This window comes from Notolepis coatsorum (assembly GCF_963971535.1).
Source record: "Notolepis coatsorum genome assembly, chromosome: 15".
Classification (NCBI taxonomy): Eukaryota; Metazoa; Chordata; class Actinopteri; order Aulopiformes; family Paralepididae; genus Notolepis; species Notolepis coatsorum.
This window is the reverse complement of record NC_140179.1, coordinates 37,549,351-37,570,281: the sequence shown is the minus strand read 5'-3', so window position 1 is coordinate 37,570,281 and position 20,931 is coordinate 37,549,351. Positions and strand designations below refer to the sequence as shown.

General features: G+C 41.7%; 1 protein-coding gene across 1 annotated transcript in view; it reads right to left on the bottom strand.

The window, feature by feature from the left end:
• net1 (neuroepithelial cell transforming 1) overlaps positions 1-20,931 on the bottom strand; it is a 72,947-nt gene that overhangs the window by 21,378 nt on the left and 30,638 nt on the right. Inside the window, exon 3 of the mRNA XM_084330691.1 lies at positions 5,164-5,226. Within this exon, the coding sequence (XP_084186817.1) occupies positions 5,164-5,226 (63 nt within the window). The remainder of the gene's footprint in view (positions 1-5,163; positions 5,227-20,931) is intronic.

Here is a 20,931-nt window from a genome sequence, read left to right as displayed (position 1 = left end):
TTTTAATTTATGTATATAACACGTTACATTTCCGTTACAATAGATATATTACTCATGGCTATAACATAACGTACATTATGCACCTTTTTTCCTGCATGTACCACCCCCAGCCCCCCCTCCCCCTCCAATGCTGCTATGACACCTGCATTTCCCCAAGGGGATTAATAAAGGAAGACTTCACTTGAATAAACATGATGTTGTATTATTGGCTTTAGCTAAACATGATGTTGTATTATAGTAGCATATTACATACCTGTAATATTAAACGTGTGTATTATATATAGGGATGCTCGATATTGGCTTTTTTACCGATACCGATATTCCGATATTGTCCAACTCTTAATTTCCGATACCGATATCAACCGATATCAATATATGCAGGGTTTCCCCGTCCAAAAAACTGAATAATTTCAGGTAACTAATAATTTCACTGGATATATATATAACAAATATTGTTATTGTTTTTTTTTGTTTTTAAACCGATACCGATATTTTCCGATATCACATTTTACTGCCGATATCGGCCGATAATATCGGTCGGCCGATAATATCGGACATCCCTAATTATATATATATATCACTTGTTAATAGAATTCTCACTTCCAAAATGGCCTGGTCTTATTCACATCATATCATCTCATGAGACATCGCCCCTCACGCAGACCAAAGGTAATTGGGAGAAGGAACTAAATGGTGCATAATGCATATACATACTCTTTTATCCAAAGCGCTTTACAATTTGTTCCTCACATTTGAGTATTTTACCCATTGCAGAGGCCGACCATGCAAGGTGCCAACCTGCTAATCGGGAGCAATTAGGGGTTAACTTAAGTGTCTTGCTAGAGGAGTAGAGGACCCTTTGACACGCTGCACGGGAGGAGCGGGAACCGAACCGGGAACCTGCAGATTACCAGATGACTACCCTACCTCCCGAGCCACTGTCACCCCTAGAGATGGAGGATAATGGCCTTGTGAGGGTGAGTTCCACCTCATCTTGTCCCCTAACCGCCACTGTTTAAACTTTTACATTCATTACATAAAGCTGTTTATTGTCATATATTTTACTGCTCTGAATATATATATATTTTTTTTTTAACTCAATATCTAATGTCTCAAATGTACCCACATACATACTACATCAGTGTGTACTATAGCCTGATACATGCTACATCAGTGACTGTGTACTATACACTGATACATACTACATCAGTGACTGTGTACTATACACTGATACATACTACATCAGTGTGCACTATAGCCTGATACATCAGTGACTGTGTACTACACACTGATACATACATGCTACATCAGTGACTGTGTACTATACACTGATACATACTACATCAGTGTGCACTATAGCCTGATACATACTACATCAGTGTGCACTATAGCCTGATACATGCTACATCAGTGACTGTACTATACACTGATACATACTACATCAGTGTGTACTATAGCCTGCTACATGCTACATCAGTGACTGTACTATACACTGATACATACTACATCAGTGACTGTGTACTATACACTGATACATACTACATCAGTGTGCACTATAGCCTGATACATCAGTGACTGTGTACTACACACTGATACATACATGCTACATCAGTGACTGTACTATACACTGATACATACTACATCAGTGTGTACTATAGCCTGATACATACTACATCAGTGTGCAGTATAGCCTGATACATGCTACATCAGTGACTGTGTACTATACACTGATACATACTACATCAGTGACTGTGTACTATACACTGATACATACTACATCAGTGTGCACTATAGCCTGATACATACTACATCAGTGTGCACTATGGGGGAGGGGCTGTAACAGGATAGTCAAGTTTCGATCTGCTTTGGTTTCGTTTTCTCTAAGGAATCCTGGTTCCGGTGCAGGTGAACGTGACAACAAACCAAAACAGCCAATACCTCAAGAAGACTGCAAAGTAGGGCTGGGCGATATGGCCTAAAAATAAAATCCCAGATGATTTTTTTTTTAATCCGATTTACATCGATTTTTTCTCTTGAAAACTAGAAACGCCAAGGAAATCATTCAAATAACCTTTGTTTTTATTTGACACAAAAAAATTATCAAACCAAGATGAATTTCCCTATTGGGATTGAAGTGCAAACCTAACTTTCACCAATCTTCACTTAAAAAAAAGAATTATATATATATATAAAAGGTTACTCTTGATCAAATAAAGATGAATGTCCCTATTGGGATTAATAGTGCAATAACTTGCTTTTTCACCAAACTTCACTTAAAACAAATAAAAGGTGCCTCTTGATCATCAAACAAGAATGAATTTCCCTATTGGGATTAATAAAGTGCAAATCTAACTTTCACCAAACATCACTTTTTGTAAAATAAAATGTGACTCTTTTATAATCATTTTTGTTTTGAAAATCGATTTTACTTTTTCAAAATCGTCCTAAATCATTAAATCGAATTAATCGAAAGACTAGGCAATGCCCACCTAAACCTAAATCTCTGTGATGCAATCCCAAAAAACTGGTGAATTTCACCATCTGCGAGGTACCTCTCCAAAATGAGACAGCGAGGTGGGCGATGACTGTGATGGCATATAAACACCACAATCCCTACCACCCACACACCCCCACACCCGCACCCACAAAGACCAGGGCACATTAGTCATTTTCTGTTTTAGATTCACAGGTGTTGCTAGGATTCCTATTGACAAAATGGCATTCCCTCGTTGGAGGAACAGTGACTGCTCTGGGGCGTGTGCGCTGTCAGAACAATACACTCACTGTCCGCGCCAAGGACATTTTCCAATCCGACTGGTTCCCGGCGACAGTCTCAAAATTGTAATCGTTTATAGTCACCGTGGTGCAATTCTGTTAAGATTAAATTCCCCAAAAGTTAGTGGATGTAGTTGCTGTTGTGGCGGTTGCTCCAAACACACAGGGTTTCGCTGATAACGCTCGAGTCTTCCCCATGATACACACTCACTTAAATAAACAGGACGAGACAAGAAGAACTTTTAAATTGCGTTCCGGCAATCCCCGCTTTCCAACAAAATGTTTGATGACAATAATGACACAAGTCGTAAACTGGGTGATTGATCAAGTTTCAATTCACGACAGGGTTCGAAATTAACGGGGGCTTGGGGCATAATGCCCTTGAAAATGGACAAAATGCCCTCGAAAATCAGTTAAGGGGGGCACTTAATGCCCCAGACAGTTTACTAATTATATATATATATATATTTATCCGGTAATGGATCGTCTGTGTAGCGTACGGTTCAGATGACGCGCAAATAAAAAAATTCATTTGGCGGAGCCCGGGGAGCCGGTGTTCTGCACTGGCTGCAGGCAGCAGCAGCAGCACTGCAGCCCGTTGCTAGTCAGTTTGTGTAAAAATGGCACGCACAATATAAATCAATCTTCATTACGACTTTAAAAACATAGCCATTAACATTACATAGGCCTACACACATCTTGCCATATCGTTAGCAGTTTGTAAACACAACGCACGTTTTAACTATGGTAGCCCGACGCAGCCCGCAAGCTACTACTGTACAGTCAATGAAATGTTACCGTAGCTACTAGCTAGCATAGGAGGAAATGGGAGTCTGAGAGGCGGGGTGTTTAAAGACAATGATAGGCGTTTATTCAACATCCAAGAAGGCTAACATACAACTGTGTTTTACTAACTCCTGCTTGTTGATGTCCTAACGTGACCGGAGCTGAAGGTGCCACACGCTAAAATGTCCGTGGGGACCCGGCGCCAACCCATAGATAGTTCCAACTCACCGAATTACGTAATCGATTGATTGATTGATTGATTGATTGATTGAAAAGTTTATTAACAGATTGCAGAATGGGTACAGTACAGCTCAATACATACAATTGTTAAGGGGATGCAGACCAGAGAAAGACTTTCGTCTTGTTTACATCAGGGTCCCCCATTTTCAATTCATCATAACATAATGACATACATGACATACAGATAGACAGTACTGCTACATCTATACATTTATGACATATCAGATTTGCAAATACAGTACTGTTTGTGATACAAAAGTGTCCAGAAAAAGAGTGTATATACATTTGGCGTAGAAACTGTACATTGGATCCACCACAGTTGCACTCAATATTTAAATAATGTTAGTCTAAATAAATGTAGACAGAAACATAATAATTTCAAGCAGAAAACGAATCTTTCCATTAAGAACTGACAATCAGGGAATTTAAACATGGTTGACATTGTTTTTGTGTGTTTATATTAATTAAAGAAAGGAAAGTCTAGTGCTGGCTGAGCATATTGTTTGTTTGCACTAAGTTAATTAATACTTTGACAAATGTAGCCTATATTTTTCAGTCAGTTCGGTCTTTGTGTGCCAAACATTATTTAAGGCTGTAAACACTGTGAACCTTTTATTTTATTTTTAATAAATGAGAAGCATGTTTAGATTTGAGTGTAATAAAAATGTACGTATATCGAACTGAAAACCGTGACCCCAAAATCGTGATACGAACCAAACCGTCCATTTTGTGAACCGTCCCACCCCTACCGTTTATCATAAAAATTCAGTGCCCCCGAAATACAAAAAAAAGCCCCCGAAAATCAATTAAGGGGGGCAAAAAAAGCCCTTGAAAAAAAATGTTAATTTCTAACCCTGATTCACGATTATTAAACATGTACCTCCCATCCTCCATGCTGCTATGATGCCTGAATTTCCCCAAGGGGATCAATAAAGGAATATCTTATCTTATTGCTTGCATGCCCACGATCATGAAAACAAGATGATCGAAAATGATTATTGTTCCGTCATATGATGTTCTCAAGTCATTGAGTAATCGTGTTCAATTATAATGTGATTTCAATACCAATCAATTGCGATTGTGATTCTTGCCATAATGGAGCAGCCCTATCCAGCGGGGAGGTGGTGCTGGTGGTGGTGTTAGTGATGAGGCAAAACATCTGACCATCATAGAATCTTAGTGTGTAAAAACAGTCCGTCTCCTGGTGTGTCGTCAGTCAGGCCACATGGCCTTATATAACAGGGAGCCCTTTTCTAGGTAATATCAGGCGCGGTCTCTCCAGGCGGCTGAGAGAGAGAGCAGAGCACCAGAGAGATCCTCCCAGGTCAAAATGTCAACGGGCCTGTGTGTGTGTTTCTTTACCTTGAAGTCGAAACTGCAGAGGCTGACCGCGTCCCCGTCATCCTTCTCCCTGTGTTTCCGCTTCTGAGGACAGACAGAGATCAGGATATTATAGCAGCAGACAAGGACTGATAGGCATTCCTTTGGATGCAGCACCGATCCGACTTTTTCAGTCGCGATACCGATACCTGGCTTTGGGTATCGGCCGATACCGAGTACCGATCCCATTATCTGAAAAGAAAAAAATAATATATCTAACCCTAACTAACCTTACTGTCATGCACTTGTCCTAATAAACTAACCTACACTGTAGCACTCAACACTTTGATGAACATTGTTACTCAGCTGATAGAGTTGTGCCCTTCCTGATGACTCGTCATACAGAACTTGTAAGTCGCTTTGGATAAAAGAGTCAGTTAACTTAAATAACTAAATGTAAATGTAAATAATACCTATTGTTCAATTAATAAACTGTATGCCTCACTGTGTGGAAGAGACTGGGATCAGTTTTGTGCAAGGCAATCAGACTTGAATTAAAACATTACTTTCCTAACTTAGTGAAACTAAATGTAACAAATTAACACAGATATAAATGTACTCATACTGCTCATTCTCTCCTTCCTCACAAATCGACACCAGACTGTTCGATTCAACGGCAACTACAGCTCCAACAGAACGGTATCCACCGGGGCATTTACATTTAGTCATTTAGCTGACGCTTTTATCCAAAGCGACTTACAAGCTCTGTACGACAAGTAATCAGGAAAGGCACAACTCTATCAGCTGAGTAACAATGTTCATCAAGTGTTGAGTGCTACAGTGTAGGTTAGTTTATTAGGACAAGTGCATGACAGTAAGGTTAGATATCTTTTTTTATTTTATTGTTTTTATTTCAGATAATGGCGTCTTTAGTCGACGGCGAAAGATTGGACGGGTTTCGGCTGTTCTAACTGGGATGGGTAGTTCATTCCACCATTGTGGGGCAAGGACTGAGAATAGGCGGCTTCTCCTTGATGACCCTCCCGGAGCTCGGATAGGAGTAGGTCTGAGGCGGCCAGAAGATGCAGAGTGTAGGGGTCTTGAGGGTGTGTAGTTGGAGACCATTGACCGGAGGTAGGCGGGAGCGGTTCCCTTTGCCGCACGGTATGCTAGGTCGAGGGCCTTGAAGCGGATTCGTGCAGCAATGGGGAGCCAGTGCAGGTCCCTAAGAAGTGGGGTGACATGGGCCGACTTCGGTAGGTTTGAGATCAGGCGGGCCGCTGCGTTCTGAATGAGTTGAAGAGGCTTGGTGGCAGTGGCCGGGAGGCCAGCGAGCAGTGCGTTGCAGTAGTCGAGGTGGGAGATGACTGTTGATTGGACGAGGGCACCCCAGGGAACTGTCATCTCACCAGTCCTGTTCACTCTGTACACCGACGACTGTAGCAGCTCAGACCCTGAGATGCTCTTCATCAAATACTCTGATGACACAGTCATCAACTCCAATGACCGCATCATTGGAGAAATGAACAGGTTCGCAGAGTGGTGTAAGAACAATTTCCTGGACCTAAACCCCAGCATAACAAAGGAACCGCTGGTGGACTTCAGGCGTGACCCCACAACTCCCCCAGCTCTGGAGATAAATGGCCAGAAAATAGAGCGCGTTGAGGAGTATAAATATCTTGGCACCACCATCGACCATAAGCTCACCTTCAAGACCAACACAGATAACATCCACTCTAAGTGCCAACAGCGACTGTTCTTCCTCAGGAAGATGAGGAAGCTTCAGGTGCGACCATCAATCCTGCAGGCTTTCTACAACTCCTTTGTGGAATCGATAATGTCCTTTAACATCACATCATGGTTTGGAGTGATGCGTGCCATCAACCGGAAACCTCTCGACAGGGTCGTTAAGATCAGCGGCAAGATACCGTAATTGGGAAGGACCAGGAGCCACTCAGCAGCATCCACAAGAAACGGACAGTTAAAAAGGCCTCCCAAATAGTTGTAGATAACACACACACCCTTCACACCCATTACAAACTAATGCCCTCAGGCCGTCGATACAGAGCTTCATCACTGAACAAAAGGGGCTTAGGTAGCTTCGTGCCAACCTCCATCAGACTGCTGAACACCTAGGTCTGGTGGAGGACGGACCCCCCCCCCCCCCCCCCCCCCCAAAGGACTTTGGACTACTTAAAATAGACTCCCCCTTCCACCTAATGGACACATACTATGTACCTGTACTACTATTATTTATTAATATATAGAACTGCTCCACATGGTTTTTAATATATCATGCTTTAAGTACTGTAGTTTTAATGTAGTTTTTTTTTTTAATATAGTGGTCTTTTTATTGTAGTTTTAACAAATTTGTATATATATAGTGGTGAGTGCCTATGTACTGTGACTGTATGTTTGTCTTTCAACCACTGCACAAATGAAGTTCCAAAAGGAAAATAAAGTAATTTGAAGTTTGAAGTTGAAGTACTGAATTGTTATTTCTTATTTTATTTCTCATTATATATATATATATATATATATATACATATACATATAAAAAAATATCCGATATATATATATTTTTTTACAGATACCCGATCCAGCTATTTTAGTGATACCGGGCCGATATCCGATACCAATATCGGAGCATCCCTAATCACTCTGCCCTCAGATTCATCACTAACGATAGATACGACACTGTGTCCTTTATGAGAAGGTTGGTTGGTCCTCTCGGACGGAGAGGCGCAACAAACACTGGTGTTTGTTCATTTTTAAGGCCCTTATTGGTAAGCTACCTCCTTATACTACATCATTATTGGAATGGAATTTTGGTACCTTGCTTGGTTGCAGAGTTTAAAACCTTGATCTCCAACCGTTGTCAATCAAGTTGTACATGTTTTGATTGATTTGTTATCCTTGCCTCGTCTTGTTGTCTCTTTGTTATGATTTTTTTGCTCATTCCTGTATGTACACTCAACTTGACTGTAAATGAGGCAAACCTCAGTTGCCTTTCGAGTTTAAATAAACGTTAGAATTATTATAATAAATTTTTTTCACGATTCCCATATGCATCACAAATATTTTTTGCTGTGCTTTTCGATGGCAATTTTGCAAGTTACTAAACAGTACAAACCTTCTAGGGAACAATATATACTATAGTAATAAGAATATTTTAAAACATTTTGAGCTTATTAAAACACAAGTATTCAGTACTAGGAAGGCCAGAGCAGCTACGGAGAAAGTTATCCGTAAGCTTTGTGCTTACTTTATTATTATTATTTGCTTTTCACAGCAAATTATCTTTATATTTTTTAATTAGATTAGATTCAAATATATTGTCATTATACAGCACAGCAAAGTACAGTACAACAAAAAGAAGTTTGGCATCCAGCCAGAGTAACAGTAAAGTGCAATAGTAATATACAATATACAGGTGATTCAACTGGATATAAAATATATAAATGGGTACTACTGAGTAATAGGGGTGGGAATCGCCAGAGACCTCACGATACTATCGCGATACTTGCGCCACAATAGGAGAGTATCGCGATACAAAATATATCGCGATACGCTGAGTATTGCGAAATAAATTTTTTTATCAAATTTTATTATTACCTTTTTTCAACTGCAAAGTAAAACTTTGTCAACATGTTTTATCTAATAAAATAAAGTTCAGTCTGTTCATCTCACTTCAATAATTTTTATTGCAGAACATGGTATTTTCTCAAGCAGACAGATGTAAACACTGTAATCTGTGTTGCATGTACCAGAACTGTTTGTATTACAGTCATATTCCAACTTAACTGAATGCACATGTGTGTGTGTGGACTACTGTACTATTACAGGTATTGAAATGAACAATGCAACTTCCTTATACATAATTAAATATCAATACTTGGCGTCCCTGTATCGATACAGTATCGCCACGCAAAGTATCGCGATACTACTACATATCTTTCCTCCACCCCTGAGTAATAGTGCTAATCACATGTATGTACAGAGTTGTAGTATTAAAGGGGAACAATCTTATAAGTGGCCTTTTTCAGTGTTTAGCATTGTTTCCTAGCTATGTGGACTTATATTAATAGGATCCATGTCTCTAATTCTCATATTGGCACATTCTTCCAATTCTCCTCTCACAATATTCACCCTCACTGAACTGAGTCATCTGAAAATGTGCATATCTGTGATGTCAGAGGTTTCTCAGCTGCATAATAATGTGGCAGTTGATGTGGCAGTTGCCACCAGGCCACACCGTGGTTGGAGCCCAGCCTCAAAACGGCTTAAGATCTTGAGGTAGAAAAATGCTGTTTTTGAGTACTTTATTAGAAATACAAAACAAAAAACGTACAGAGGTGTTCCATAGACTCACAGGAATTGTGTAAAAGTGCCCAAATAGTGAAAGAAATAGTAAAATAGTTCCCCTTTAAGACAGACACTATGGTAGTAAGTCGTACTGACCAGCAGTGTACTGTGTAACTAGTAAGAGTAGGTAAGGGATATGTACAGATATATAGTATAGATATATGTAAAAAGTACTAATGTGTAATGTGCAGATGTGTACAGACAGATATGTGTGTGTGCTTTATGCAGCCATTTAACACAAAAGGATGACCCTCATGCATTGCAAATTTGCATCAAATTTAAAACTGAGAAAAATAACGTAAGAAAATAATAATTTAAAACAATGAATAAAGTGTGCATGAAATAATAGGGGAAAGAAAATGTTAGGAACTTGTTACATTCACCCACACAAGGGCTGATGACTCTCTCTCTCTCTCACACACACTCCCAGCTCTCTTTCTATCTTGCCCCTTCCTCATCTCTCTCACCCCCCCCCCCCCTCTCTCTCTCTCTCTCTCTCTCACACACACACTTTGAGTCAGAAACAAACATAGTATCAATGAGTATCAATAATACACCCGAGTGAAGTCTGAAATGTTAATCTTGCGTTAAAAAAAATTGTGCTGTTAAAAGAATAACCCGTTAACTTTGACAGCCTTAATCTTACCGTCCGTATGTATATACAGTGTGTATATATATATATATATATATATATATACCGTATATATATTAGGGCTCCAACGATTAGTCGACATAATCGACGATGTCGATTATAAAAAATCGTTGACGAGAAATTGTTGCGTCGATTAGTCAAAAAAAAAAAAAAAAAAAAACACTTTATTTAATTTTTTTTTTTTTTTTTTGTGCACTACCTATCTTTGTGAGAGTGGCTTCTCAGGGTTCCAGACAACATCATAACATGATGATCCCATAGCAAATTTTGGACATTGAAAACATTGTTCCCCTGCAGGAGATGATGATCAGACTAGACACACAATACATTACACACGCACTCCTCTCACTCACACACAGCGATCAGAGTAAGACACACACATACACACTCCTCTCACTCACACACAGCGATCAGAGTAAGACACACACACATACACACTCCTCTCACTCACACACAGCAATCAGAGTAAGACACACACACATTCACACTCCTCTCTCTCACACACAGCGATCAGAGTAAGACACACACACATTCACACTCCTCTCACTCACACACAGCGATCAGAGTAAGACACACACACATACACAAATTACACAGTACACACCTCTCACTCACACAGCGATCAGAGTAAGACACACACAAATTACACAGTACACACACTCCTCTCACTCACACAGCGATCAGAGTAAGACACACACACATACACGGACTCCTCTCACACAGCAAACAAAAGTTATTTAAAGTACACTTCCACTTTAATTTGTATTATTTAATTTATTTATCTTGTTATGAGTGATTGCTGTATTGTTCTTCAAATACATTTTCATTTAAAGTGGCTTAAAGATCCAAATTCAAATGTTTCATGAGTCATTATTTTAATTTGCTATGGGATCATCATGTTATGATGTTGTTGTTTGGTCCTGACAAGAGTCTCAAAGTCTGGGGTGATGGTAGACAAGCAACTCTGAGGTCATGCTCAATGTCCAATCTGTTCCTCTGCTCTGTCTTCAGCTGGACCAGAGCTGAGAAGCCACTTTCACAAAGATAGGTAATAAAAAAAAATAAAAATAAAATCCTTTTTTTTTGTTGTTGTTTACATTGGTTTTCGATTAGTCGACTAATCGAAAAAATAATCTGCAGATTAGTCGACTACCAAATTAGTCATTAGTTGCAGCCCTAATATATATATAAGCATTTTTTTACTTGTTGATAAGAGTATTAAAACTTGAAAAAGATCAGTTTAAGGCAGATTTAGAACAGATAAAAAATATGCGATTAATTTGCACATACCTGCACATAATACTTTAATCTGTAGATATATATTTGTGGACTGTCTTAGACCATAGGAATATGAAATTAGACATGGACCCGTTTAAAGCAAAGACTAGTCCAGACCAGACCCAGATGAACCTCCATTCCACAGTCTCCATAAAGGCCACTTATGCGCAGAGGGAGGTATATAAAAAGCCATTTTCACTACTGCTAGGCTCTTACTTGCACAACTCCATAACGACCGCCGCTGGTGGGAGGGGGAGGGGGCTCGGCAGGGAACAGGAAAGCGTTAATTAGGCAGAGAGGAACTCTTTAACACCTGCATGCAGATGGCCGGTCAGTCGGGGCCCAGTTGGCAGGTGACAACGGACTAGATGAGCAGCAGAGGGGCCGTAAAAACCTGGAGGACCAGGGGTGGTCGTCCCCCCCCCCACCCCACCCCACCCTCGGGGCTTCCGTCATTATGGCCCATTAACCACAGAAGCCAGACTGAACACACAGGACGTCAAGACCTGATTGACTGGCAGGGCGGGCCGAGGAGGAGTCAGGCAAGTGCTACCGGAGTGAGTCGGAGTCTCATGGCCAGTGCAGAGACACTCAAAAAGGAGCTTCAATCCCCAGGCCATCAGGATGCTCAATGTGGACTCGCTGTAACACTAACCCCTCCATTCTACATTGATTGCACACAACCTCCACACGCACACACTCACTTTAAACATTCACTCACTTTAAAAACCACATCATATTTGATCCATTTATTACGAAAATATTTGCACTACCTCATTTTTGCATTTGTTGTATTTTGTACTTAGGGAAACTTGTGTATTCAATCTCGCAAAGGCAAGGACAAATATAAAAAGTCAATGTATATCTGTTAAAGGGGCAAAACTATGGAATAACTTTGACAAAGAAGTAAAAATGTGTAGTTCGATACATACATTTAAGAAATTATTCAAATATAAGGTGATACATAAATATAAAACGTATTATTATCCTAATTATATTTTATTATAACATAACTGTATTCAAACCGTGACAAAAAAAAGATATATAAAAATATAATAATAAATGTGTATACGTTTTGTACATACAATTATGAAACTTTTGTAACCTTTTGTTTTTGCAAAATGTACTGAATTATGTTTCTCTTTTGTATTTTTTTGTGTAAATAATGTAATGTAAAAAGGGTAGGCAATTATAAGCCTCGGCTTCAGCCTACACCTTTTCAGTCATTTTCTTTCTTTATTAAATGTTCTACTGCTTTGTAAAAGAAGACAGAAATAAAAATCATTCATTCATTGATACTTTAGTTTTTGTATATTTTGTATATTGTTACTTTACCTTTTTTTACATTTCACTGTAATGTACATGTACTTTATATGTGACTAAATGAAACAAAACTTGAAACTTGAGGAGGAGTGACAGAATGGACTGAGGGAGGCCTGAGGAAGAATGAATGGGGTTGGTTGTTTGTTTGTTTGTGTAGACGGGTGGGGGAGGGGCCGGGGCTAAACCTGTCTACGTTCCTGACCCTAAAACCCTGTTAGAAATACAAGCCCTTGTGAAATAGGTATCGGTATGTGTTGTTCACTTGTTTAAATGTTTTATTCATTCATTATTATCTTTTTTTATATTTATTATATAGTGTCTTTATAAATGTATCACTGTACATATTAACATTACAACTCTGAACATACATTTGATTAGCACTATTACTCAGTATTAGTACTATGTTATACCCAGTTTAATCACCTGTACATTGTATATTACTGTTGCACTTTACAGTTACTGACACTCTGGCTGGAGGCCAAACTTATTTTCGTTGTACTGTGCTTGTGTTGTATGATGACAATACATTTGAATCTAATCTAATCCAATTCAAATGGACCCTCTACATCTCAACAGAAGCCTGGCGAACAGAAACCTTTGATAACAGAAGATGTGGCAACAGTTAATCACCTGACATTCACTCAGTGCTGCACCTCAGTTTACAGCCCAGTAGCTCTGGTCATGCAGAGAGAAGCTGGGGGGGTTTGATCAAAATATCCAAAAGGAGTGGGGCATTAAAGGGCCTGAGAATGATCATCGGTGAGGTATTAGCTATGATTATGTAAAGAACATGAGTTTCATCTACATCTGAAGCTGTGAATAAGATCAAAAGCTGTATGACGTCACCATTATCACCTGCTGTAAGAGGCAGATACTGAGACAGGACTTGAGAACTAGAGACTCATATCATTAGATAGATATCGATATATATATATATATATCACTGGACTATCTTGTATTTGTAGTACTTTTTAATATTATATTGTATTTGTATTTATATTTTATATTGCATCTATAGTGTATAGATACTGGACTGTATAGGAATGTGAAGCTCTGTATCCCCCCCCCCCCCATGCTGCTTTGACACCTGAATTTCCCCAAGGGGATTAATAAAGGATCATCTTATTTACATTTACATTTAGTCAATTAGCTGACACTTTTATCCAAAGCGACTTACAAGTTCTGTACGACAAGTCATCAGGACGGGCACAACTCTATCAGCTGAGTAACAATGTTCATCAAAGTGTTGAGTGCTACAGTGTAGGTTAGTATTAGGACAAGTGCATGACATGACAGTAAGGTTATCTTATCTTTATACGGTTAGATCTGCAATGTCTACCACTGCTAGCCTATATATTTATTCTCACAGCATATATACAGTATCTATCCACACACCTGTCAGTACATACCTGCACATAGTCCTTTTACATATCTGTAGATACTATATTGTTATCTGTACATATCCTACTCTTACTAGTTACGCTGCTGGCCAGTATGACTTAGTTACTACCATACTGTCTTTAATTATACCTGTATCACTGTACATGTTATACTACAACTCTGTACATAGATCCGCTTAGCACTATTACTCAGTAGTACTCATTTATATATTTTATATCCAGTTTAATCACCTGCACATTGTATATTACTGTTGCACTTTACTGTTACATTTGCACTCTGGTTGGATGGCCAACGTCTTTACGTTGTACTGTACTTGTGCTGTATGATGATGATGATACATTTTAATCTAATCCTTGTAGTTTTGATCTTCGATGGGTGGCTACAATGGGGGAGAATCACAGGTGGATCCTCTCTCCCCAGGCATATAGTCTGTGCGCGTGCGAGAGACAGCAGTTCTCTGACAGAGTGTCTTTCGACTGCCTCTCTCTCTCTCTACCCACACAAATTACATGGCCTCGCATTACCATGACATCATGGGCTGAGCGCTCAAAGCAAAAACACAAGTCCCGTTCTGACCTGGAAAAGAAAAAAATTTAAAGTTTTGATGCTCCCAGCTAACCTGGAGGAGGTGGACCTGGCAGGTAGGCGCTAAGAACAGAAAGAAAACACGCCGGGAGAGTTGATTGACACGTAGAATATCCTAAGTGTGTGAGACAAAAGGGAGGCCAATATTTACTGTACAGATAGCGTGATGGGGGGGGGGGGGCACACTCACACAGCAATAGTTTAGTGTGGGGTGGAGCTAACATAACAATCTGGGTGGAGTGTCCTGTCCTGCCCTCTCTCTCTTTCTTTGGAACATATGAATCGCCAGCCCAACCCCCCCCCCACCCCACCTATCTTTGTCCTGCTCCACTTGACTCCTATGTAAACGTCCCAATAAAACCATAAGTTGGTCTGCAGCCAGAATACACAGGCCGACCCGCGCAATTACCAGCACAAAGCAACCCTACAGGGGAGGGGGAAGGGGGTTGGGGGGGGGGGGGGGGGGGGGGGGGGGGGGGTATATTCCTCACACATTGGAATGCTGAGGAATCTGAACACCGAACATAAAAAAAAATAAAAGTATCATCATTAATTATCTCATCTCCATCCGACTGCGATGTGGTCGATTCAGACAGACAAGGCCGGGCGTAAGGAATGTTTGTTTCGTAAACAGACTCGACATCGCACCTCGACGAGAGGGAGGGGCGCGCATTAACTATGTTAAGATAAGATAAGATTAAGTTAATTAAGATATTCCTTTCTCTTGGGGAAATGTGGGCATTATAGCAGCAGGGGGGACGGCGACAGGGTAATAGCAGAAAGACATAATTATAGGCAATAGAATTAGAAAAATAAACAAAGGTGCAGATGAGGGTCTGTATGCCCTATCGGTTACAAACTGTGGTGCGAGAGCGCCCTCTAGGTGGTGCGTGACATGAAAAGGCTAATGGTGGTAAAAAAAATTAAAATAAAAAATATTTAATTTTTTTTACAATAAAATCTCATAAAAATCTTAGTCAAACCTTTAGTATTATGGATATTAAACATGCTGGCAGAGTACATGCATCCATGTTGTCGTGAACATTTTAATTAAATAAAGAAATTCCCTATCCATAGTCGCCGTGGGAAGAGATAAAATAAGAAATAAAATCTGTGCACGGAGACAAGCAAAAAAAAAAATCTAACAGAAACCCATTGGGGGGTGCGTCAGCTAGGTCGGGAGGTGACAGGGGGTGCACGGCCAAAAAAGTTTGGGAACCGCTGGGTTACATTATATGTTACAATAAAGAATTTGAATCTGAATGTATTCTATCAGTAAAAGTAAACAGTAGACACAAGGTTCCCTAACTGGCATGATATGCGTCATACGTTGTAGTCCTTGAGTCAGACGTAGAGGAATTTGAACACTTTTATAAATCTTATCTGTCCAACTGCGATGTCCTCGACACAGATGAGGCCAGGCGTAGGAATGTTTGTTTCGTCAACAGCCCCGACGTCGCACCTTGACGAGAGGGCGGGGTATCTGATGAGAAGCTGGCAGGTGGCGTTCCTCCAGCGGCATGCGGACTCTCCTCTCCAGCGCCCCCGAACACGTCGCTGGAAGAGACGGAAAGCGAGCGGCGTGTCCCTGAATTTCCGCCGCAGCGTTAATTACCTTGGCGTTCTGACGAGCGCGCAAGCGAGGTTCCGGGGTTTTATCTGGCGGCACCTCTGGCACCGGGCTGGAAACCCGACGCCCGTGTTCTTCTCAGCGGTGCAAAAAAAGCACAACCCCCCCCCCCCCCCCCCCCCACCTGTACATAGCCCCCCCTCCACCACATCAAAGACCTGGCAGAACCGCATTCACATCTGAAGCGCAGGGGTCGAGATAAAAGGAGAGCGAGACAGGGGAAGACAAAGGAGGAACAGGCTAAAGTTCAGAATGAGAGATCAAAGAGACCAAATTTGTTCTTTTATCACTTATCACATTTTTGGTGGATTCATAAAAGTGAGATAATAGGGGGGGGGGTCGTTTTTGGTGGATGAGCTAAGCTGAGAGTTTTACGGACATTCTGAAATCAAAGGCAGCGAATTGGTCGTTTGGCAGGAGATGAAGGCTCCCTCTCTCTCTATTCCTCCTCTCCAGGCCTCAGAGGAGCGAGAGATAGTAGGGTTTGGGCTCTGGTCATAAAGCGCTGGAATGCTCGCGCTCTCATTGTTCAGTCCCGCTCTCTAATCTCTCTCCTCTCCTCTGTTTCCAATCAACTCGTCTCATCATGGGCACCGTACGACTGCAGGCAGGTCGATCTGCAGGCCGGTACGGGGCGACAGTGGCTCGGGAGGTAAAGCGGCCGTTTTGGTAATCCGGAGGTTTTCCCCCGGTTCGATTCCCGCTCCTCCCAACGCGGGCAGCGTGTCGAAGTGTCCTTGAGCAAGACACTTAACCCCCCTAACTGATCCCGATGAGCAGGTTGGATCCTTGCATGGTCACCTCCGCCGTCTGTGTGTGAATGGGTCAAATGTGAGGAACAAATTGTAAAGCGCTTTGGATAAAAGCAAAAGCACTATATAAATGCACCATTTACTGTTTTACCATTTATGGGGTTATGATCTAATCCAGGGGGTTTCGGCCTCTCTGTTCCATCCGTCACGTGAGGCCACGTGATGACAGTTAATTATATTGTTTACACTGTAATATCTTCTCATATACTAATACCTTCTCATATTTCATATTCAGATCTAATTGTATTTCCTATATTTATGTCTTTCTACTATTACCCTGCACGCTGCCCATACCTGTGCCTCCCCTTCCCCATGCTGCCCGAATTTCCCCAAGGGGATCAATAAAGGAATATCTCATCTTAAAATCCCATTTTGGTGATTGAACTTGGGATGGGATTCCGACGCCAATGGAAGCAAGGCGTTTTATTGCAATTAAGATCTCGTATATCAACCGACGTCCCAGATTCTTTGCTGTGACCAGAAGCCAGTAGGTCGGTCCATAAATCAGTCACAACAACTTGACAAAACGTGGTACACGATGAGACGTGAAAATCTGGCACGGTGGTAGATCAACTCGCAATTTGTTGTCATGTGGCTATATAATTAAAGGTGGACATATTGTGAGAAATGAGTCTTGCCTCGTCACAGATCTGGCTGAGAATTACATGCTGTAGGGACGCCTTGAAGTTGTCAGATTACCAAGTCTAAACAAGCTGTTCAGAATTATCCCTCATCGTGGTGCCAGAAGGGGTAGACCAGCAATAAATTAGCTTTTAATAATCAATTAGCGGTGCTCTTTGAAGCCAGGAACACTGCCTGCCTAACATACACACATGACAGTGGCTCGGGAGGTAGAGCAGTCGTCTGGTAATCCGGAGGTTCCCCCGGTTTGATTCCCGCTTCTCCCGGGCAGCGTATCGAAGTGTCCTTGAGCGAGACACTTAACCCCCAACTGCTCCCGATGAGCAGGTCGGCACCTTGCACGGTCACTTCCGCCGTCGGTGTGTGAATGTGTGAGTGAACGGGTGAAAATGTGAGGAACAAATTGTAAAGCGCTTTGGATAAAAGCTGTTATATAAATGCACCATTTAATGTTCTGCCCAGTTTGTAAATGTTTTTTTTTCCCCCACTCTTGGATTTGGGGTTAGCCAGGCAGGATGTTGTGTGTGCACACCCGCCGAGAACTGGGTGTTCAATATGAGTTAAGAAAGAGTCGCTGGAAAATGAATAATTTCGAACCGGTCCAATCGGTTAACAAGGGCTCCGAAAAGGAAAACTGGCCGTTCTTCCCAGCGCTCCTGAGTCCAGTGTGTCTCTGGTGTCGGAGGGAAAACTCAGCTACTTATTTTTCCAGACACGGTGAGGAAGTGGCAGCATTATCGTTTTGTCTACGATCCCGAACTTTGGATACTTTCTGACGTTTTCTCTGGCCTGTCTCTTGTCGTAACCGTGCCGCCAAAACAAGTCTTCTTCACATGTCCAGTCCAGTGCAGTGGTTTCAGGCAGCACGCTGATCCCACACCCCTGCTGGCCAAACCCTAGAATGCAGCCTAATCCCCTCTTGCCCAGAAAGGCATTTTCCAATAGACGGCCCATAGAAAAGAAACGTTAAAGAATTGCTTTTTAATAATTGAGTTAACCCCTTCCTATGGAGGAGCTAGCCAAGATGAGAAGCACGTTCAGCCACAGACCATCTTAGTGCTGCATATGCATGACCACTAAAGTGTGTCTGACTCTTAACCACCAAAACCTGCACAGACTATAACGTATGACGTATATCATGCCAGTTAGGCTACAGACCCTCACTTGTACCTTGTGTATATGTATACGGTTTATTTTTCTCATACTTTAATAACCAGAGTGAATTATATTGTTTACACCGTCACCGTCTCATATTTTTAAATGTTATTTATTGCCTATTTATGTCCTTCTATTACACTGCTCATACCTGTACCTCCCCTCCCTCGATGCTGCTATGACACCCAGATTTCTCCAAGGGGATCAATAAAGGAATATCTCATCCTACTCGAGGAATCGTTCCAGCCCTACACTCGATACTCAACCCCATAATACTAGTTCTCGATACCCAACCCTACTTCAGCGCGGCTGAGTCCAGCAATGACCATAACTCCCGAATTTCCACAAGGGGATCAATAAAAGGAATATCTTATCTTAAAAAGCCCAATTAAACAATCCGAGAGTAAGAATACGTCTCGAATCCGATTAACCCTTTCACTGCCACACTACCAAACGTCACACTACCCGTCGGTAGTGTGATAGTAAAGGGTTAACCTTCTGTAGTGTGGCAGTGAAAGGGTTAAGTAGAAATACATAAACCCCAGTACAGAATCGCAAGTGGCGGCAGAATTCCGATTCTAAAAATAACAGCCATTGTATTATAACAGATGATCTGGCTGTTCTTTCTGGGCTCCAGTGGCCGCGGGCCAAAAGGAACTTCCTCTCACTACGTCCTCCGTTGACGATGAGCAGGCCCGGTCCGAGAGCCGCGTGGCTGAGGGTTGTGTGACGGGGACACAGGTAAACCCTGCTTCCACGGTGCCAGCGTGACAGGGGGGCAGGAGACGTCCCAAAAAGGAGACTGGATCAGCGTGTGGAGGAACATTCGCTGCATCGCTCTTGTGATGTGCGCCGCGAAGGAACGTGCATTAGTTCTGCTGCTCGGCGCTGCAGATGACGTCCGTCTAAAGAGAGAAGTTGGTTCAAGAAGACTGACGAAATCGGACCCCTATCTCTCTGAACGGGGAGTCGTCTGTTTTTCTTTCATTATTTTAAGTCACTGACTCACTGGTAAATTACCGACAACACAGAATGGTTGATTTGTCAAAAAGGACAATTTTGGGATAGAAAAATGCCCTTTGCCCCCCACGTAGACCAGCGTCTACGCATGCGCCATTCAGTGGTTTCTGCCAGAGTACTTAGTTACCATGGCAACCACTCACAAGCATTTTTGGCAGAGATTGTGATTCATTTAAAACATCCTCCCATAAGTCTCTACTACAAACAGTTCATGAGATATGAAAGAGGGCTAATTTTCTATGGACAACGGTGGGAATTAACACTCACTGTGGCATCTCCCTGTTGTAAACAGGGACCAGAGAGAGGATTCCCAGAGGCTCTGAGCAGCGAACCTGTGTAGTATCGCCCTCTTGTGTTCAAAAGGTGTAACTGAATATCTATTTCAATGGATAAAATTCACTTCCCTGGCCCGTCAACCTATGTGGCAAGACACTCGCGCAACCCAACGCATGCTGGCCGCTATCCTCGAGAACCACATCGAGCCCCTCTATGAGGAGCTAATCAAGATGAGGAGCATGTTCAGCCACAGACTCATACCCCCCCGGCACTCCACCAACCTCCTCGAACAGTCCTTCGTACCAGAGGCCATCAGGCTCCTCAGCCGTGAGCATGGACTGCTTCAGCAGCTGGAGAACTAATGGCTGCAGAACTTGAGAACTATTAGGAATGTCTGACCACTAAGTAAATCTTGACTCTTAACCACCAAAACCCGCACAGACTATAACGTGTGAGATACATCGGGACAGACCCTCACCTGCACCTTGTGTATACCGTTTATTTTCCTAATTTTTTTAAAATTCAGATTACATTTGATTGCCTATAGTTACGTCTCTTCTATTACCCTGCCCATGCCTATACGTGACCTCTCTAATGCTGCCATGACACCCGCATTTGGAATGGCCTTGATGTAGCAATAAAAACAAGTAATGCTATTGAAATGTTTAAAT